This window comes from Hippocampus comes, unplaced genomic scaffold, assembly GCF_001891065.2.
Source record: "Hippocampus comes isolate QL1 unplaced genomic scaffold, H_comes_QL1_v1.1 scaffold261, whole genome shotgun sequence".
Classification (NCBI taxonomy): Eukaryota; Metazoa; Chordata; class Actinopteri; order Syngnathiformes; family Syngnathidae; genus Hippocampus; species Hippocampus comes.
Genome location: NW_017805824.1, coordinates 4,324,901 through 4,342,273, shown reverse-complemented (window position 1 = coordinate 4,342,273; position 17,373 = coordinate 4,324,901). Strand labels below are relative to the sequence as shown.

Sequence of the window (17,373 nt, the reverse complement as noted above, 5' to 3'; positions counted from 1 at the left end):
GGTGTGAACTGAACTCATTTCGTTTGTATTCTCCGATGTTACGATTACTTTGCCCTTTGCAAGTGCTTTTTGTTTATGCCTTGTTTTTCCTGGCTCTTTGTGACCAGCGAGTTTGGTATGAGCATTGTCGGTTTTGCGTTTTAGATAAGAGACATTTTTGTTGTTCGCATTTTGTTTGCATCTGCATTTTGGGGATCCAAAACATAATTGGGCTTGTTCTTGAACCTGACACTGGAAATCCAAAAGTGGCCAAAAAGGACATAAACAGATGTTTGATTGTTTTTTTTTTTTTAAGAAGAGTTGGTTTAAAGTGTACTAAGTTTCCCATCCCTGGTCGAGACTACTGTTCATGTATGTTTATTACTTGTTACTCTTACATGCAAACAAGATGGTGCAGAATGGTATATTTACCTACGTGCCGTTTCTAACCATTAACAGTACATACAGTATTTGTACCTAGTAGGGCTGGACGATCATGGAAAAAATAGTGATCATGACTATTTTGATTGAGACTGAAATCATGATTCATAAAATTATTTTTCCATTTATTTACAAACTTGGTGTTTACCTGACTACAAAAAGTCAACTATCGGTACTCAAAACAAACATCATAGCCTCATGCCAATTCACCCTTGCACATTTAACACTTTATTCTTGAACATGCTATCCTTTTTGTCTCGAAAAAATAACGTACATATCATGTGAAATTCAAGTGTCTTGCATTTTTATTCTGATACATCTATCCCTTTCTCTTTAGCATATTTATTTAATCTTATGCTATAATTCTGTCTTTATTTTCAAAAGTCTTGGGACTTACTGGGCTGACCTAGCAGCCCGAAGATTATATTTTGCACCATTTCATGTGGAAACTTGTGCTGGTATGACAACAACAACAACAAATCCTTGAATATTCAACTTTTAATGTAGCGAAAAGACAACAAGAACATAAATTATCAAGAAAGTAAATATTCGCAAGCAAAAAATAATAGCAATTGTAAAATCAATTAAAAAATACGAGTACCAGCTGTTCCTGTGTGTTTTGGCCCCTTAGGGGCAGTGTGGTGCTGTGCATGGAGTACACACTTACTTAGAATTTGCGAATTAGCTCGATTAGTATCAGTAGTTTTCCACGGATTGGGAAGAATTTGTACCTTTAAGTAGTTTTATCTTACATGTGTGTTTGTCTTTTTACAGCTTTTGTGTGTCAATATTAGTTGTTTGAAAGAATATCACGCCCAAAGTTGATACTAAGTTCCCTTTAACATGTCAGTGGGATATTAGTTTGACTTTAGCATGAGCACTAAGCGTGTTTTGCATTTGAGTATACAATGTGTGAAATTCACAGGATCCTTAGAGCCAGGCAGTATCCAATCTGTGGATCAAGACTTTCACAGGAATTGCACACTTACATTGTCACCTTCAATGTCTGAAGCTGGAGACCTCAAAAGGCCGTGACAGACTGATGAGGCTTCTGCCAACATTGAGCGAAAAAATTGAGAGAAAAAATAAAAAAGCACAACGCCAATTCTGGAGATATTCCTTTTCAAACTTTGCCTATACCAGCAATCACCTGCATTGTCACTAATTTTACTGAATCTTACTGAGTCACTTGAATTTGTCCTGAAACTCTTCTTGGTTTTTGTCTGGATGACTGTATCTCACTTTACCTCACAGCTACCATAATAAATACATAAATAAAATACTGCCCTTAGCGATTCAGCCTAATCAGCAGCTTCATCAATCACATGAAAAGAGAGCAACAAATGGTGGGAAAAGGCAATAGACATAATCAAAGAGGTGTATAGATAACCCAGCAGTGCAGGCGCTGTCACCACATGCTTGACTGGACTGTGCTCACTAGAGTTTCACAACCTCGGCACTGCTGATATTACGTTGGCCTCTAAAATAGGGAACATCTTTTGCTGATGTCCAAAGGTCAACAGGGGCACTGAGATCCCAATAGCATCATTTGGTCCAATGGTCACTTGGATTAACAAGTAGGGCTCTTAGGAGAGCACAGACGCGCAGCATGGTTGAACTGTTTAAAGAAAAAAAAACCATTAATAATAATCATTGAAGGTTTCTATTTATCTGACCACATGTGTGACACACCATTTGAGCATTTACAGTACCGGTATATTGTATTAGGTCCTACTAGTACACTCTTTGCCATCACTCCTAAGAAGATTCACTGCACAATAACAACTATGGTGGCCCAGTAATGTTTTTTTTCCACCACTATTGCCAATTGTGGCAGACTAGTATGAACTTAAACTGGATATCATGGAAACTGAATAAATGATCGGACTGCTTAAGGTCCAGGTAATTCAGTACAGAGTAGAATGCCTGTCTTAGCCTCATGTTTGCTCACGCCTCTTTTTGCCTATTATTATGCAATATAGCCCTACTCGTAAATAAGTAATGACTTTTACGTCAACACTACTAGCCCCAGCACGTGGGCATGCGTCATGCAAGTGTAGCCTATTAGATGGACCCTAACAGTAGCAGCAAAATGCCCACTGGTAGTTTTGCCTCACCAGCTTGCCAACTGGTGATCATTCCATTTCATGTCACAATAAGGAATTTGCGATCATAAATATTTACACTTGTCAGCCTCGGCCATTTTCTGAGAAGTTACGGTGCGAAATTCAATCTTAACACACCTCACACCAGGTCAGGATAATCATCCCGTCCTGTAATTGGGTCTTTGCTGACTTTGGAAGTGGTGGTGTGTGTGTGTTTGTGGGTATGCTCAACTTGGGTCGTATTATCAGCATGTGTCCACCACCCTGAACTTGGTAAACTTTGACATATTCAGGATCCATCACTTGGTTGGAGCCACTGAATGCAATCCTGACTAATTATGAACAGCATGTGATTGCAGTATCTTTAACCATAATTATTCAGCATGCATTGGTTCTGTCTGGGGGAGGGTGTTTGTGTATTCTCGATATGAGGAAGGATCCTTTTTATGGGCTGTTCAGCACTTTGATGTCTACACTTGCATACCTGTTTATTCTGAAACAGACAGTAAAATGCACTGCAATAATGAAATTGTGGATTGATATGCATGATAAATCAGACTGTTGAATATTTTGTGTCCAGCCTATAGGATATTATATAATACAGACAAATCTGTTGAGCTTGAGGCCTGCTTAGCTTAAGGTCATTATTGCTTTTGCCATGGAAAAACAGTGTAGGGCTAGCTTTTATGGTATGTGGGTTATCCTCTGTACAACATTTATGTCTTGTTATGTCGTGCTGCCATCAGCGCCGGTTGAATTAAGTAGGAGCTGCCTATTTTAACAAAGTGAAGTGACTTTTGGCTTATACATTTTATCAATATCAGACAAAGATAACCCAAGTAAACATGAAATGCAGTTAAATGATGATATTATTTATATGCAGAAAAAATTATCCAGAGCTATCCTTCGTGAAAAAAGTACTTGCGTGCTTTGTCAAATCATACATGCATGTAAATTCATTGTGGCTAATCGTATTTTTTAGGCCCTAGAAAAAATGCGATTGTTTGGTCAGCGAAAACCCTAAAATTTAGGACCACACCCACTCTTTCTTTTTTTTTTGCAGTAGTATTTTTCAACTGTCTGTACTTTAACTAAAGTACAAAGTATGAATAATTTTGCCTCTTGTGCTTTTGTACTAAAATAAATTTTATTATGTACCTTTTTTCACTTTTATTTAAATAAAGTAATTTAATCAGTATTTCCACATTGCAGCAGTATGTTCTCCAAGTACATGTACTTCTACGTAAGTAGAGAATGTGAGCACTTTGTTATTATTTTAATGTAAGTACCTTTACTTCTACGTAAGTACAGAATGTGAGTACTATTGCCTCCTGTGCTTTTGTAAATTCGTTTGAGTCTTGGGTAGACGAGGTGAATCACTACTTCCACTTTTACAAGTCAGTATTTGCACTTACTGTTAGGTACAGATTTCGATTACTTTTTCCCACCTCTGGTGATTTCGGAGTGCTAAATGCTCCACCCCCTCCTCCACACAAAAAAAATATTTACCACATTCCCTACTTCGCTACGGGGCGAGGCACTTTTTTTTTCGCCTGGAGCCGTCTTGCGCCCTTATCAAACCACCATGTGGATATATTTGTGTTCAGCTCTTGTTGCGGCTCTCCCCCTCGTAGCTTTCACTGTTAAACGACTTTCTCCATATCTTTGGGCGGATATCTTATACATCGGAGATCTTGTGAGGATTCTGCTCAAGTTCGCGTGGAGGCGCAGGCGATCCGTCTTCTTCGCTTTGGACCGCTTTTTGGAGCAAACCGTGACGCGACCGGACAAACCGTTCGTGGTGTTCGAGAATGACGTCTACACGTTCGCGTCGACGGATCGGACGAGCAACCGGGTGGCGAACGCGCTCCTCGCCCACCCGGGCTACACAGCCGGAGACGCCGTGGCCCTGTTTATGCCCAACGAGCCCGCCTTCATTTTTACCTGGCTGGCCTTGGCCAAGCTGGGCTCTCCGGTGGCCCTGCTCAACTACAACATCCGGACCAAGTCTCTGCTGCACTGCTTCAACTGCAGCAAGGCCAGGGTGCTCATTGCAGCTGCAGGTAAACTTGAAGCCACGACTGTGTGGTCATGCACATTCCCCTTACTTTAAGGGATTGAGAGGCCAGCAAGGCCTTCTTCCTGCTGACCTATACTGTACATTTACAACCCAAGTTCTGATATTTACATGGTTAACATGTAACATAATAACTTAGTTAAATGGAATTGTATGAATTTCATTTCTTAGTATTACTCTTTACTGCACTGCTTCCAGTATCCACTCATATTCCAACCTCCATGTGCTGCCATGTCAGTCATGTGCTCAGGGGTTTCGGATTGTTGGTGGGTCTGAAATTACACCTCTCACAAAACTTGCAATAAGCTTTTATTCAATTTCTGATGGCTCAATTGACAGAATAACATATTCTAAAAAGGTGTGATACCTGCAACTCCGGTCTCAAGACTTCAAAACGTGAACGTACGGTGGTCGACTGGTTAGCATATGACAGATCTCCAGGGTTCGATTCCGGGCTGCGGCCTTCTTGTATAGAGTTCTCATGTTCTCCTCATGCCTGCTTTCCTCCCACATTCTAAAAACATGCATGTCAGGTTAATGGAACACTCTAAATCACAGGTGTCAAACTCAAGGCCCAGGGTCCAGATCTGGCCCGCCGCATCATTTTATGTGGCCTGCATAAGCAAATCGAACATGACAACTTCCATGATGCTTCTTCCAAAATTTAAAATTCCCATATCTAATAAACAAGAGATATATTGCAAACATTATCTTGTAAGCAAACCCCTCATTACAGTAACAATAATAGTTGAATAAACCGTTATTATTGGCTTTTTTAATTTTTGGTTTCAGTCATTACGGCCCTCCAAGGGAAACGGTAACTAAAATGTGGCCCGTGACAAAAATTAGTTTGTGTGTGTGTATATACAGTGGCGGGCCGTGCATTTCAACCTTAGGCCTTCAGTGACGTCACATACATACACAATATAGGCTCGTCAAGTAGCACTTAATTTCAGGAGCATTTAAAACCATCAAGTATGCATTCACAATTAAGAGCAGGAAACTACATTTACAGAGTCAAAAATAAAAAGATGATTTAAAAATACGAAATAAAATGCCACCCAAATTACGCTGTGTGATCTGAAACAAGACTGTCCAATAAATTGCGCAATGTCGCAGTTGCATATAAGACACCAACCAAACAATAACAAAACAAACTATTCTTTGAAAATAAACAGATCATTTGCATTTTGAAAATCGGCGATTCAACAGCAAATAACTGAAAATGTTGAGCAGCTGAGATTGAACGAACTTTCGTGCACGAAGGTGACTACAATGCGCCATTATAAATTGCAGGTGAGCAGATTTATTTGATACATTTTTGTATCTTTGTCATTTTATTTCGTTACCATGAATTTAATACTAACGAAATAAAATGACAAGAACAAATGTAAAATAAAATTCATTGACTCACCAATGTCTCAGAGGTGCAGGGTTCGATTCTGCCTCCTGTGTGGCGTCTGCGTGTTCTCCCAGTGTCTGCGTGGGTTTTCTCCGGGTTCTACGGTTTCTTTACACATCCGAAAAACATGCATGGCAGGTTAATGGAACACTCGAAATTGTCCCTATTGTGAGCGGCAATGTTTGTTCGTCTATGTGTGCCATGCGATTGACTGGCAAACCGTGCAGGGTTGTCTCCCCCCGCCTACTACCCGAAGACAGCTGGGATAGGCTCCACCACGCCCGCGACCCTCGTGAGGAAATGCGGATAACAAAAATGGATGGATGACGTGAAGTTGTGCAGCAGGTTTCTTGCTCACGTCAGCTTCTTCTTGTCATCGTCGTCATTGTGGCTATTTTTAACAGCTTTCACTCCTGCTTCCAGCCGCCGCTTATGATGACTCAGGAATAGAAATTTTCTCTGTGGCATAAGGGCATGCTCAGTATGATCGTAAAATAACCCCGGATGATAACCCATTTTAATGTGTTTGTTAATCGACTCTAGTTTCCACTCTGGGTGCCGATCTCACACCTATAGAGAATGTGTCATCGAAATTGAACCTAACATGCATGTTTTTAGTAAGTGGGAGTTAGGAATGCTCAGAATCAACCCCCAAACCACAGATCGATGAGTCACTAGCTAACCACTCGCCTCTTGCCCAAAGACAGCTGAGGATGACCATAAGGAGGACGAGCCCTCTACGAAATGGTGTATTGTTTATGTTGTACTGAGCAGCCAGGACACTGTTGAGATAAGTTCCATTTCCTGTTCTTACGTCATCATCAATATTTTTTTCCCTCATCTTCACAGACATTTTGTCCCATGCATTTGTCCTCACATATGTGCAAAAATGACCTGAAAGTTTGACTTTTGTTGTGCCATTCGGTGCCATAGCTTGGGAACATTTAATAACTGACGAGAGATTCCTTCAAAGTGCGAGGTCAACCGTGTATTCTTGGCAGAGGTGTATCACTGAAAGGGGGTAATTCATTTTTACGAGCTACTCTGCGCATGCATTCTCATTTGCATTTTTATGTGTTGTGTTTCTCGTTTTACAAATGGCGTTATATATATATATATATATATATATATATATATAAAAACTCGCCAAACGCTGATTGGCTCCAAAATCCTGATTGTGCGAAATCTAATAGCGTATGTGTCCCGCAGGCCTGAAGGAAGCAGTAGAGGATGTTCTGCCATCTCTTCAAGAGCAAGGAGTCCTCGTGCTCCTGATGGTCCAAAGCTGTGACACACCTGGCATCCAAAGCTTCTCCGATAAAGTGGATCAAGCGTCAGACGCCGCCATTCCGTGCTCACTCAGAGCACACATCACATACAAAAGTCCTGCCGTTTATATTTACACATCTGGGACCACAGGTACTGCAATGGTAGTTCTCATCCCCTGTATTCTAGACAACAGGGTGATTACCATACCCTTGAAGACAACCGTTAAAGCTAAATTGTTTATGTTGTGGGTTGCAGGCCTGCCCAAAGCAGCAGTGGTCAACCAGAACCGCCTTCTAATAGCTCTTGCTGTTTTATCTGCAAATGGTGTTTCGTCGAGTGACGTCATTTATCTCAACTTGCCTCTGTACCACACAGCAGGATTCATTATAGGATTTATCGGCTCCATTGAAACAGGTGAGTGTACGCAAAGTCTACCTCTCATAACCCCTCAAGTTTTCATGTCAAATTCTGATTTGCTGCCTGAATCAGAGTCTTTCCCACTGAATGAAGCAGCTTGAAATTAAGCCTTTCGGCTGGCCTTCCCAAAGACTCGAACTCAACGCTACAGAAAATTCATGGTGAAAATATTTCATCTCATGCTCTCTCCCTCCCACACTAGCAAACATAAAAAAAAACACTTTGGGTTTAAATCCAATCTGAGTGAAAATTCCCTGTATACCACATTCCTTGAAATAGTTCAACCCACTTTTGACCTCATAAGGGATGAACAGCTTTGTTCCTTGGCACGGGACACCAAAGAATCACACAATACTTCTGTCACAACTATTGTGCAAATGCTGTTTGGTTTTTTTATCTGTTGTGAGAACAATAATGCCTTTGAAAAAGAAAATCATTGTTCATCAATTTTTTTCACCATGTTTTCAAGCTTTTCCAAGAGTTTGCAGCAGTATACTTATAAAAATAAAATAAAAAATAAAAAAAAAAACCTACTCGACTCCAAAAAAAGTTTGGGACGTTGGGCTTTGGGTTGAAATTTCATGATGAACCTGAAATGCACGACAGGTGAATTTAAGTTGACCTTTTGAAAACACATGTAAATGCCACTGATTTAGATGTTATGGTTACAATAGAAAAACATTTCAAGTAGCAGATAGTTTTTGTTTTTTGGAGGTATGTTGGAGCCCCACGAGAAAAGCCACCATGTGCAGCCCTACATAAATTCCACATAAAAACAACAGACACTTGTTGATCCATGGAGCAAATGCCTGTTGTGAATTTTGCTGTTTAGTTTCTAGTTAGAATCAAACAGCCTCAAGTAGCCTACTGCAAAATGTAACATTTACACATCTGGTTTCAACAATTTGGAGAAAGTCAAATACAGTTCTTTAAAGATGAGGGTGCGTTTCGTGAAATTTCACACGAAAAAACAATTTCGCAAATTTTTTGTCAAATTGTGTGTATTTAAAATGGCTTGCCAGAAGTGATTTCCTTGCAAATTGACAAGCCCAGAATCTGTGTCGGTCAAGTTAGTGAAATGATGTACAGTACTTCCTGCCCTCCCACCTGATCATTCCTCCACAAAATGTTACGTTTTCTGCTACTGGAATCCAAATGAATGAGTCTTTTGACGCAGAGAAGAAATAATCTGAACAGATTTGATTTAATCAACAGTGGATTACCTCGACCTTCAGAATTTTTTTTCTTAAAAGGCTAAAGATCACATTGTTATGTCAGAGGTACACGTGCAGTCTACCATACAGTTAAGTAATTTACAGTGGAATTGCAGTCCATAGTAGAACGCTGGTCAGGGTTGACGCTGGGTCATGATACTTCTGAACTAATGTGGCTAAACAGAATAAACATCTCATAGCCACATTTGTTCGTAGCTAGCCACAACATCACATTTATGTTTTGCTGCTCTCTTGCGACCTGTGCTGCCCATGAGGGCATACGTCAGAGATAATGTGGCTGAAATAACACAAAACACTTCGGGCAAGATGTACTTTTTCAGGTTGTAGGCATAGCTTGATGGCTAATTGCATGTTGTAGTGGTATAAAATGGGTGGAGTTACAATAAGTAAGTTAAATATATAGTAAGTTATCTAGCTAACCTTGACTTTTTTTTTAACTTTACTTTCAACAAGCATCGTTGTCGCTTATTCAAGGTTTTTTTAAATTGTTTTTTTTTTCATTTCAGTTAGAATGACCGTCAATTATTAATGCATTTTCACTATTTGCTACCCGACCTGGTGTCTATCCTCTGCAAATAACGGGGGTAGGTCCACTGTATTTCAAAATGATGGGAAGTCATTCAAGGATAATCAGTTCCTACAACCCGTATTTATTACAATGGCAACGTTTAAACCTAATTTTAACTAACACTCGAATGGCCTACACATACACTGTATATGGGAGTTAACCACTGTTTAGTCAGATTTAGGAAGGCGATGGTATGATGAAACTATTTTAACACTTCATTGGCCCAATACCACCGTCATAGTTGGGTTTGATGACTGATGTTTACGATCTTGTGTTTGGAGGGTCCACAATCATTCTAAAGAGGAAGTTTTCGGCCTCTCAGTTCTGGGATGACTGCAGGAAATACAATGTTACAGTTGTACAGTACATCGGAGAAGTGATGCGCTACCTCTGCAGCACACCCAAGGTAAAGTTTAAAGTGTTTTTGCACTTTCTCAGAAAAGTTCAATTGGAAGTGGTTTGATTCGGTTATAGGAGCTGCCAACAGAAAACAATGTCATCTTTTTAACACAATAGTGTATTTTCTCTCTCTCTCTCTCTCTCTCTCTCTCTCTCTCTCTCTCTCTCTCTAGCTCTTTTTTAAGATTGTAACAAATGCAATATTTTTCACAATCAGAGATTCAAAATTGTTTTTTATAGAACACAATCTTATACCGGTAATAAGGTGAGTTTTGTTGGTCTTTACTACTCAAAATCTGTATTAACCACAATGACTTTAATGTAAATGGCACATCTCACACACACACACACACACACACACACACACACACACACACACACACACACACACACACTCTAACTAAACAGTAGTAGTGTAGATATTTGGGTTTAACAGCTTGGCACAATATCGCTTGTTGATGGCATCGTCGTAGCTGCCTCAATGCGAAAATGAAGATGGCTCACAAGCTCTCATTAAAAAAAATAAATAAAAAATCCGGCGCATCCATATCGAGCTGTGAAACTGGTTTCACCGCTGCTCGGGTTATGCTCAACTAATTTTCTCTGCACGAACTGCAGCTGGTTTCCTCTCGCGGCCTGACACTGTCCTACCACGGCTACTCTAAGTCACTAATCCTCACCTCCATACTTTTGACAAGTGTCATTTTCTTATCTCAAAAGGGGGATGAGGAGTAGCTGCTAAAACACACTGTGCGAGAAGAGATAACAGGAGAAGACAGAGAAAGCATGCTAACCGCTGAACTGATGAGAAATGTAGAGGAAGCGAAACACCAAAATAAGTCCTTAGGTGGTACAGTACACTTTTAACTGGAGACTGAACCAACAACTAAGCACGTAAATGTAGTGTCTCGAGTGGAAGTAATATGACAGCTACATGTACACTGTTTGCATAAAAGACAGAAATAAATGTCAGAATTATACCTGTATAGTATTTGTTTTTTTTATTTTAATAAATTAACCCATTGAAAAATACTTTAATCATAATTTTTTTTAAAACTTTCGTTTATATCACAATATATAGAGTTATCGTGAAGGGATTCAATTTATATCGTGATCTGAATTTTGGGCCACAATAGCCAGCCCTACAAACTAGCAAACGTGATCAAAACACAAACTCTCACCTCACATGCTTCCCACTTTGGTGGAAGTAAGAAGCTGACATGGATGGTATTTCATTGGCAGAGCTTTGTGGGCACCATGCCTCCACTCTGCTTGAAATACTGTATCACATTTTCATTCACGACAAATTCACATCCAGAACACTGAAAAGTAACCTGCACCAAGCTGCCTTTTATTACAAATCCTGTTGGAGATAAGTTTCCAAATCTGCACATTCCCACTCCCTCAGCTTGTCACAGCTGGCTTACCAAAATAGAAATCGTTAAATCTCGCCTATCAGGTTCCAGCCTTTTGCGTCATAATCAGCAGGGGTATGAACTGTATGAGTTCTTATGGATACATAACCTGTAACTATTAGTTGTCTGTACAATCGTAATCAGTCTTCTGGATCATGTACTCATATTTTATCTTCCTAAAAGAAATGTACCGTATTCATGCATACTGTAAATTGGTCATGCACGGCCATTCAGAGTATCTAATTGCATCACATGCAAGGGAGCTTCAATTTAGCACATGACCCTACATCGGTTGTATCCGGTCACCACTCGGAATAGAGGCTGGCCTTTACCCCTGGAAGACCATATAAAGGAAACATGGTTATTGGGTCTCAGAAGTAATGTGAGTGGTCAGATGCTTCAATATTTTTTACGTGTACTTTCAGTCGATTCAGTGAAGTTGAAGTGTAATTGCTGGCTTGAATTTGGCCCTCACAAGATAGGTGACTACGCAAACAGGTGTTTACTGGCCAAAAAACATGCTTTTTTGTCGGCCAAGTTCCAAATGATTGGGCCACACGACTGCCTTTGCTCCTGAGGCAGCACATGCAAGCTTGTAATCCTCGTCTCCAGCTTTCGAGCATTAATGGCCCGTGTGGATCAGAAAGAAGCTTATTTTGAGCAATATCCTGCATCAAATTTGAAAATCATGACCGAGAGTGGCTAAAGTCAAAGGTCAGGACCCGTCAAGGAACGCTTTCAAATGGTGTTCTTCAAACTTTTGGGGATAAGTCTAAATCGATGATTCTTAAAGTGTGGAACAGGCCCCCCTTGTAGTGGTTTGTAAAATAAATCACGGCTCAGGCACCATTCATTTGTATTTAACTTTTAAGTTCACTACGTTTTTATCTAATCTTCAATACCAATTACTACAACTTCCCATAATTGTAATAACAATAATATTAAATGTGTTTTGTATAGCTCTTTTGTAGATATGCAAAGAATACGAACAACCTTTCTCAATTTGCAACTGGATATAAAATGCTGTTGAAACCCTTCTGAATTCCCATGCCGTCTCTGCTTGAAATACAGAAAGAAAATGACAAGGACCACCAAGTACGACTGGCCATTGGAAATGGAATCCGAGGGGAGATATGGCGGGAGTTTCTGGACCGCTTTGGGAACATTCAGGTCAAAGAGTTTTATGCCTCCACCGAGGGGAATGTAGGATTTGTCAACTATGCAGGGAAAATTGGAGCCCTCGGAAGGGTCAACTTTGTACACAGGGTAAGGAAACAACTGCGTTCTTTGTCTGCAAATATGTAGCGGAGTATATACTCGTGTGCAGTGTGTATAGTATTTCCCCCCCCCCCATCTGTCTCATGTTTGATTAACACTTAAGCCTACATTTTTGTAGGTCTTACTTGGTGTAAAAAGTTCCTGATCTACGCCCTGATAAGATACACAATTTATCGTCCCTTTTTTTCTAGATATTGTTTCCTTACAGTCTCGTCAAGTATGATACAGAGCGTGATGAGGTGATTCGAGGTGCTGACGGTCTCTGCATCGAGGCACCCAAAGGTGAGCTAAAGTGCAAAAATGTAACTTGTACCTCAGAGAAGTCAGTATTTAACACTACTGTTTGTCATAATATTTTTGTTAAAGGCGACACTGGACTGTTGGTATCCAAGATTACCAACATAGCTCCCTTCGTCGGCTATGCCCAGAACGAAGACCAAACGGAGCGCAAGAGACTCCGTGACGTTTTCAAAAAGGGAGATCTGTACTTCAACAGCGGAGACCTGATGAGGATTGACAAAGACAACTTCATTTACTTTCAGGATCGTGTAGGTGACACATTCAGGTACAGCAAAATTGTCATTTTCATGTTCCACTTTGCCAAGAAAAGTGGAATGTAAAAGCAGCAGAAAGAAACTTTTCACACTGTTCTCTTTTTTTTTTTTAACTTTTCTGAGTTCATAGGTGGAAAGGTGAGAATGTGGCTACAACAGAGGTTTCTGACATCTTGACACTGACGGATTGTCTCAAAGAAGCCAATGTTTACGGGGTCCAAGTTCCAGGTACGCCAAAAATATCAGGAAGGAAAATTTCCTGCTGACGTGCTTACAGGGGGCAAAAGTGCTGATGGCACCACTCCCAAACAGTTATCTGAGCAATTACAAAAACAAGCTAAAAAGCTTAACAGGTTGAAGCTTTGCACATCAATGAAGAGTCAGCTAATAGCTGTGAGAACTGATGTGAATTGCACAACGTGTCAGTGGTGGACGCATCAGTAAATTTCTCTGGTCCGTCATTCGTCAGCAGGCTGCCCCACAGCGGTTCATCATCTGTCCATCGTTGTTTCAGGCCGGTCCAATCCGTCGGTCCGTGACTCAGTCATCGTTCTATTAACGTGCTTTGGTCATCCCGAAATTACAGTTCGTCACTGCTATTTTCGCTATTCCCGTCAGTAAAAAAAATGTTTAAAAGGCTAACGACACACAATTTTATTCATTCAGAAATAGTTCTGACTACTTTACACAAAAAATATACAATTTCTTATACGATTACTGTTCCTCCTCCTGCTTCTCCTCCCCAAACAGCCATTTCTCGCTGGGGTATCCCAACAGGGACATGTTCCCCTTGAGGAACACCAGTTTGTAGAAGTTGGCGCCTGCCTGAGGATGTCGCCGGCTTTGAAGAACATCCTCTCCAAGGCAGCGGAGCTAGGGAGAGGCATGTACTTGGTGAACAAGTGTACCCACGCCTCCCTGTGCTCCTTGGGGAAGAGGGCCCAGGGAAATGGCTTCCCGCTGCGGCTTCCCGTCCTGGATGCTGGTCCTCAGCACCACAGAAACGGGAGCGCTTGCGACAGGCAAGCTTTCATTATGAAAGCCATCAGGTTACTGATATGATTTAGTGTAGTCACACTTAAATTTCTGTAGTGTGGACGTATGCCACAAATATTTTGCCGGGGATAGCCCGTGCCCCACGGTGAGGATCACCCGCCGCACCCGCCGAGATGACCTCACCGCGCAGACTGCACGAGCCCTTTCATACTGACCCGTTTACTGCTGAACGGTATCTCGCCCTGTCACGAATCTTGCAAGAAACTTTCATTAGTTTTTACGAGAATAATGAGATATCGCGAGACAGGATAGTGTGAGTATTATGCCTCAGAAATGAAACATTCTTCAATGGAAACATCTTAACATCACAATTCTTGGTCAAAATGATAGAAATATCACTTATTTTGCTCGAGAGGGAGTGGAAGTAAAACTAAAGTCCTCAGTCGCACTGGTGACTCTGATGATTTTTTTGTTTGATTCCTATTTGGAACGAATCACAGGGGTGTCAAGTTCACATTCAGCGATTACCGTAAACTTTGTCATCTCTGTGTTTTGTCACATTAATGCCCATTCCGTTTTGCATTTCAGTGTGTTTGATTTCGGCGAAAAAAAATTTGACTCGCACATTACAATGTGCATCCACTTATTTCGAGGCTGAATTTAATTTCTGATTCATCGTAGTCAGTGACTTTTCTACCACCCAGAAGTACCCTGCGGCCTATTGTTTGCAGACATTTGAGCTATACTTTCAAGTTTTTGAATTAATTTTAGTGGTGTTTGTATGTTTTGTTCAGGGCACGAGGGACGCATAGGAATGGCCGCTGTCACTGTAAAGGAAGGTGCCCAGTTCGATGGAAGTAAAATCTATAATCATGTGGTTAGTTACCTACCTGCGTATGCCAGGCCACGCTTTATTAGGATAAAGGTAAGGTTCATTCACTGTCACTGGCAGTTCTCGAAAATTTTGAAAACATTATCAATGCTAATGCTTAAGTGACTGTGAAATCACATTGACATGCTACAAGATATTAGCATCGACTTTCGAGAGTGATACTCTTTCAATTAAAGAATATTCACACTCAAACGCTGTAGGAACAAACACACACGGGTAATACAGCAATACTCAAAGGCAACTATTCTTCCTAAGCTGTGATAAACAAGTTACATTAATACAGCTCAATCACTGATTTCTTTTTCTACACTTCTTATCAGATTGTAAGCATGTACTTCGTGTATGCATGGCACCACATTTCTCATTAGACGCCAAGGCACGCAAAGCAGCAACACGGAGTATTTATTTTTTTTATCCGTTTTTTGTAGCTATTATTTCAATATATTCTTATTGTTCTGTGTTTTTGATTTATTTTCTGGTAGTTGTGCATGCATGTCACATCACAGATGTGTTCGGTTAGAGGACGCATTTATTTTGTGTTGAACTAGAACAAAAAAAGAGTGTATTTAACCAAAAAAATCAGAATTGAGCATCATGCCCTGTACTATGAATGGAGACTGTCTGACCGCGCCATCTACCTGCTGAGATGAAAACTACATGTAAATATAAATATTCTCCAGCTCGTTCTTGTTTTAGCGGACTGCTATCAATTCCGCAGAGAGCTTTGAAATCCACAGCATTCCTGCGGGGACTAAATGGTTTTGGTAGTTGTATCAATACAATGTTTTTAAATCCATGAATAATCGTTTTGATTGATTGTGATTTCATTTTGAACTCCTTGTAGGATGTGGTGGAGTTGACGGGGACGTTCAAGCAAATGAAAGTGAAGTTAGTGGAGGAGAATTTTGATCCAGGACGAATCCAGGACCCTCTGTACATCCTCGATGACAAGCACAAGAGTTACATACCTCTGACAGCTCAGATCCACAGCTCCATCATAACAGGAAGTACTAAGCTGTAGACCAATTCTCACTCGCACCGCTGGCTTTGCAGTGTGGCTGTAGAGGTCCTTATATTGAACATTCAGCTCAGGGATCCCTGCTTGCCTTTTAACAATCAAGGACCGTATAGAGTCCCGCTTATTAAGAGCAGAAGATGGGAAAAAGAAGTGACCCACTCTGGCAAGTAAAATGATGACACTATCATTTGTACATAACTTACAGCACGTACCAGCAAGTCCTCATGAATAGTCAAAGGTTTACATGAAAAGTAATGTTCAATGGTGTTTGCAGATTCAGTTTTGATAAATCTGCAAATTGTGTTGACCATGACGGTAACTAACAGCACATGGATCAGTGGAGTGTAATCAGATTAATTAGCATGTCTGCACGTCATCATTGTCAAGTGGTGCCTTGAGATACAAGTGACCCGACTTACCCGGACGATATGTGTGTTTCAAGTTACGAGCATGGTCAAGAACAAATTAAGGTTGTATGTCAAGGCACCTCTGTACTTTTGACTAAACAGTTGCAGAGTAAAGAAAAAGATCTGCACGTGGAAAATAATTGTTGGTGTCCCTCTGTTAATGAAAGAAAAACTAATGAAAGAAAAGCCCACATCTGTCAATGAAATAACTTGAAACAGACAAAAGTCAGTGGCAGTTTGCCATATTGTTATTGACAAGCCAAAAAGCTCCTGGGAAAATGTCCTTTTGGACAGCTGAGCCAACACTGGAGCTTTTTGGCAAGACGTAAAAATGAAGCAGGGCCAGAAAAAAAAAACTGTCTGACTGTGAAACTGGGCCTGCTTTGCTACAACTGGCACTGGGTGTTCTAAATATGTGCCGGCTCATTTCTAAAAGCTTGGTCACAACGCAGGACATGGGTCTTCCAATAGGACAATGACCTAATACAAACATTTAAAAAAAAATAAAAACTGCTTAGAGCAAACAATTGGACTGGTCAGAGGTGGTCTTCTATGATCTGAATTCGGTTGAAACAAACCCTTCAAAAACTGCAACTGGGCCAAAACACTCATTGACAATCAAACAAATAGTTTGCTTGCAGTGATTGCCTCAAACGTTTGTGCAAGAAAATATTAGGACAATTGTACCGTTTTTGGCCATGTCTGTTCATTAATTTGACAATAATTCTCTTGAAGCGTAATTCAAAAGCAATGCCTGAGTTTTAAGTTATTTCATTGTCAGAGGGGTGCCAACAATTTTGTATATGTTTATACAGTATATTTATATTCTGAAAAAAACATTAGTTTCTGAATGTATATTTTTATTGTGTATGAAAATGGAACCAAGTAACCAATTAAATACATGGCATGTACTTTTCTTGA

The 17,373-nt window shown here is 40.4% G+C and overlaps 1 protein-coding gene across 2 annotated transcripts; it reads left to right on the top strand.

The window, feature by feature from the left end:
• Positions 1–4,015: 4,015 nt before the first annotated feature.
• On the top strand, positions 4,016–17,373 carry LOC109525745 (very long-chain acyl-CoA synthetase-like). Of its 2 annotated transcripts, XM_019886503.1 has the most exons (10): positions 4,020–4,588; positions 7,214–7,423; positions 7,529–7,687; positions 9,775–9,899; positions 12,379–12,573; positions 12,777–12,867; positions 12,952–13,150; positions 13,270–13,367; positions 14,930–15,060; positions 15,872–17,373. In XM_019886503.1, exons 1-10 carry the CDS (start codon positions 4,111–4,113, stop codon positions 16,046–16,048), a joined length of 1,863 nt encoding a protein of 620 aa, XP_019742062.1. In that variant the 5' UTR covers positions 4,020–4,110; the 3' UTR covers positions 16,049–17,373. The 2 variants fall into 2 exon arrangements, with proteins under 2 accessions (XP_019742063.1, XP_019742062.1); XM_019886504.1 differs by lacking the exons at positions 14,930–15,060; positions 15,872–17,373 and adding an exon at positions 13,890–14,161 and having other exon boundaries at positions 4,016–4,588.

Excerpts from the sequence above, each read along its gene's own strand:
- LOC109525745 (XM_019886503.1), top strand. The coding sequence starts at position 4,111 with ATGTGGATATATTTGTGTTCAGCTCTTGTTGCGGCTCTCCCCCTCGTA. Across the intron at positions 12,868-12,951 it reads CTGCATCGAGGCACCCAAAG|GCGACACTGGACTGTTGGTA; the intron begins GTGAGCTAAAGT and ends TTTTTGTTAAAG. Across the intron at positions 15,061-15,871 it reads CACGCTTTATTAGGATAAAG|GATGTGGTGGAGTTGACGGG; the intron begins GTAAGGTTCATT and ends AACTCCTTGTAG.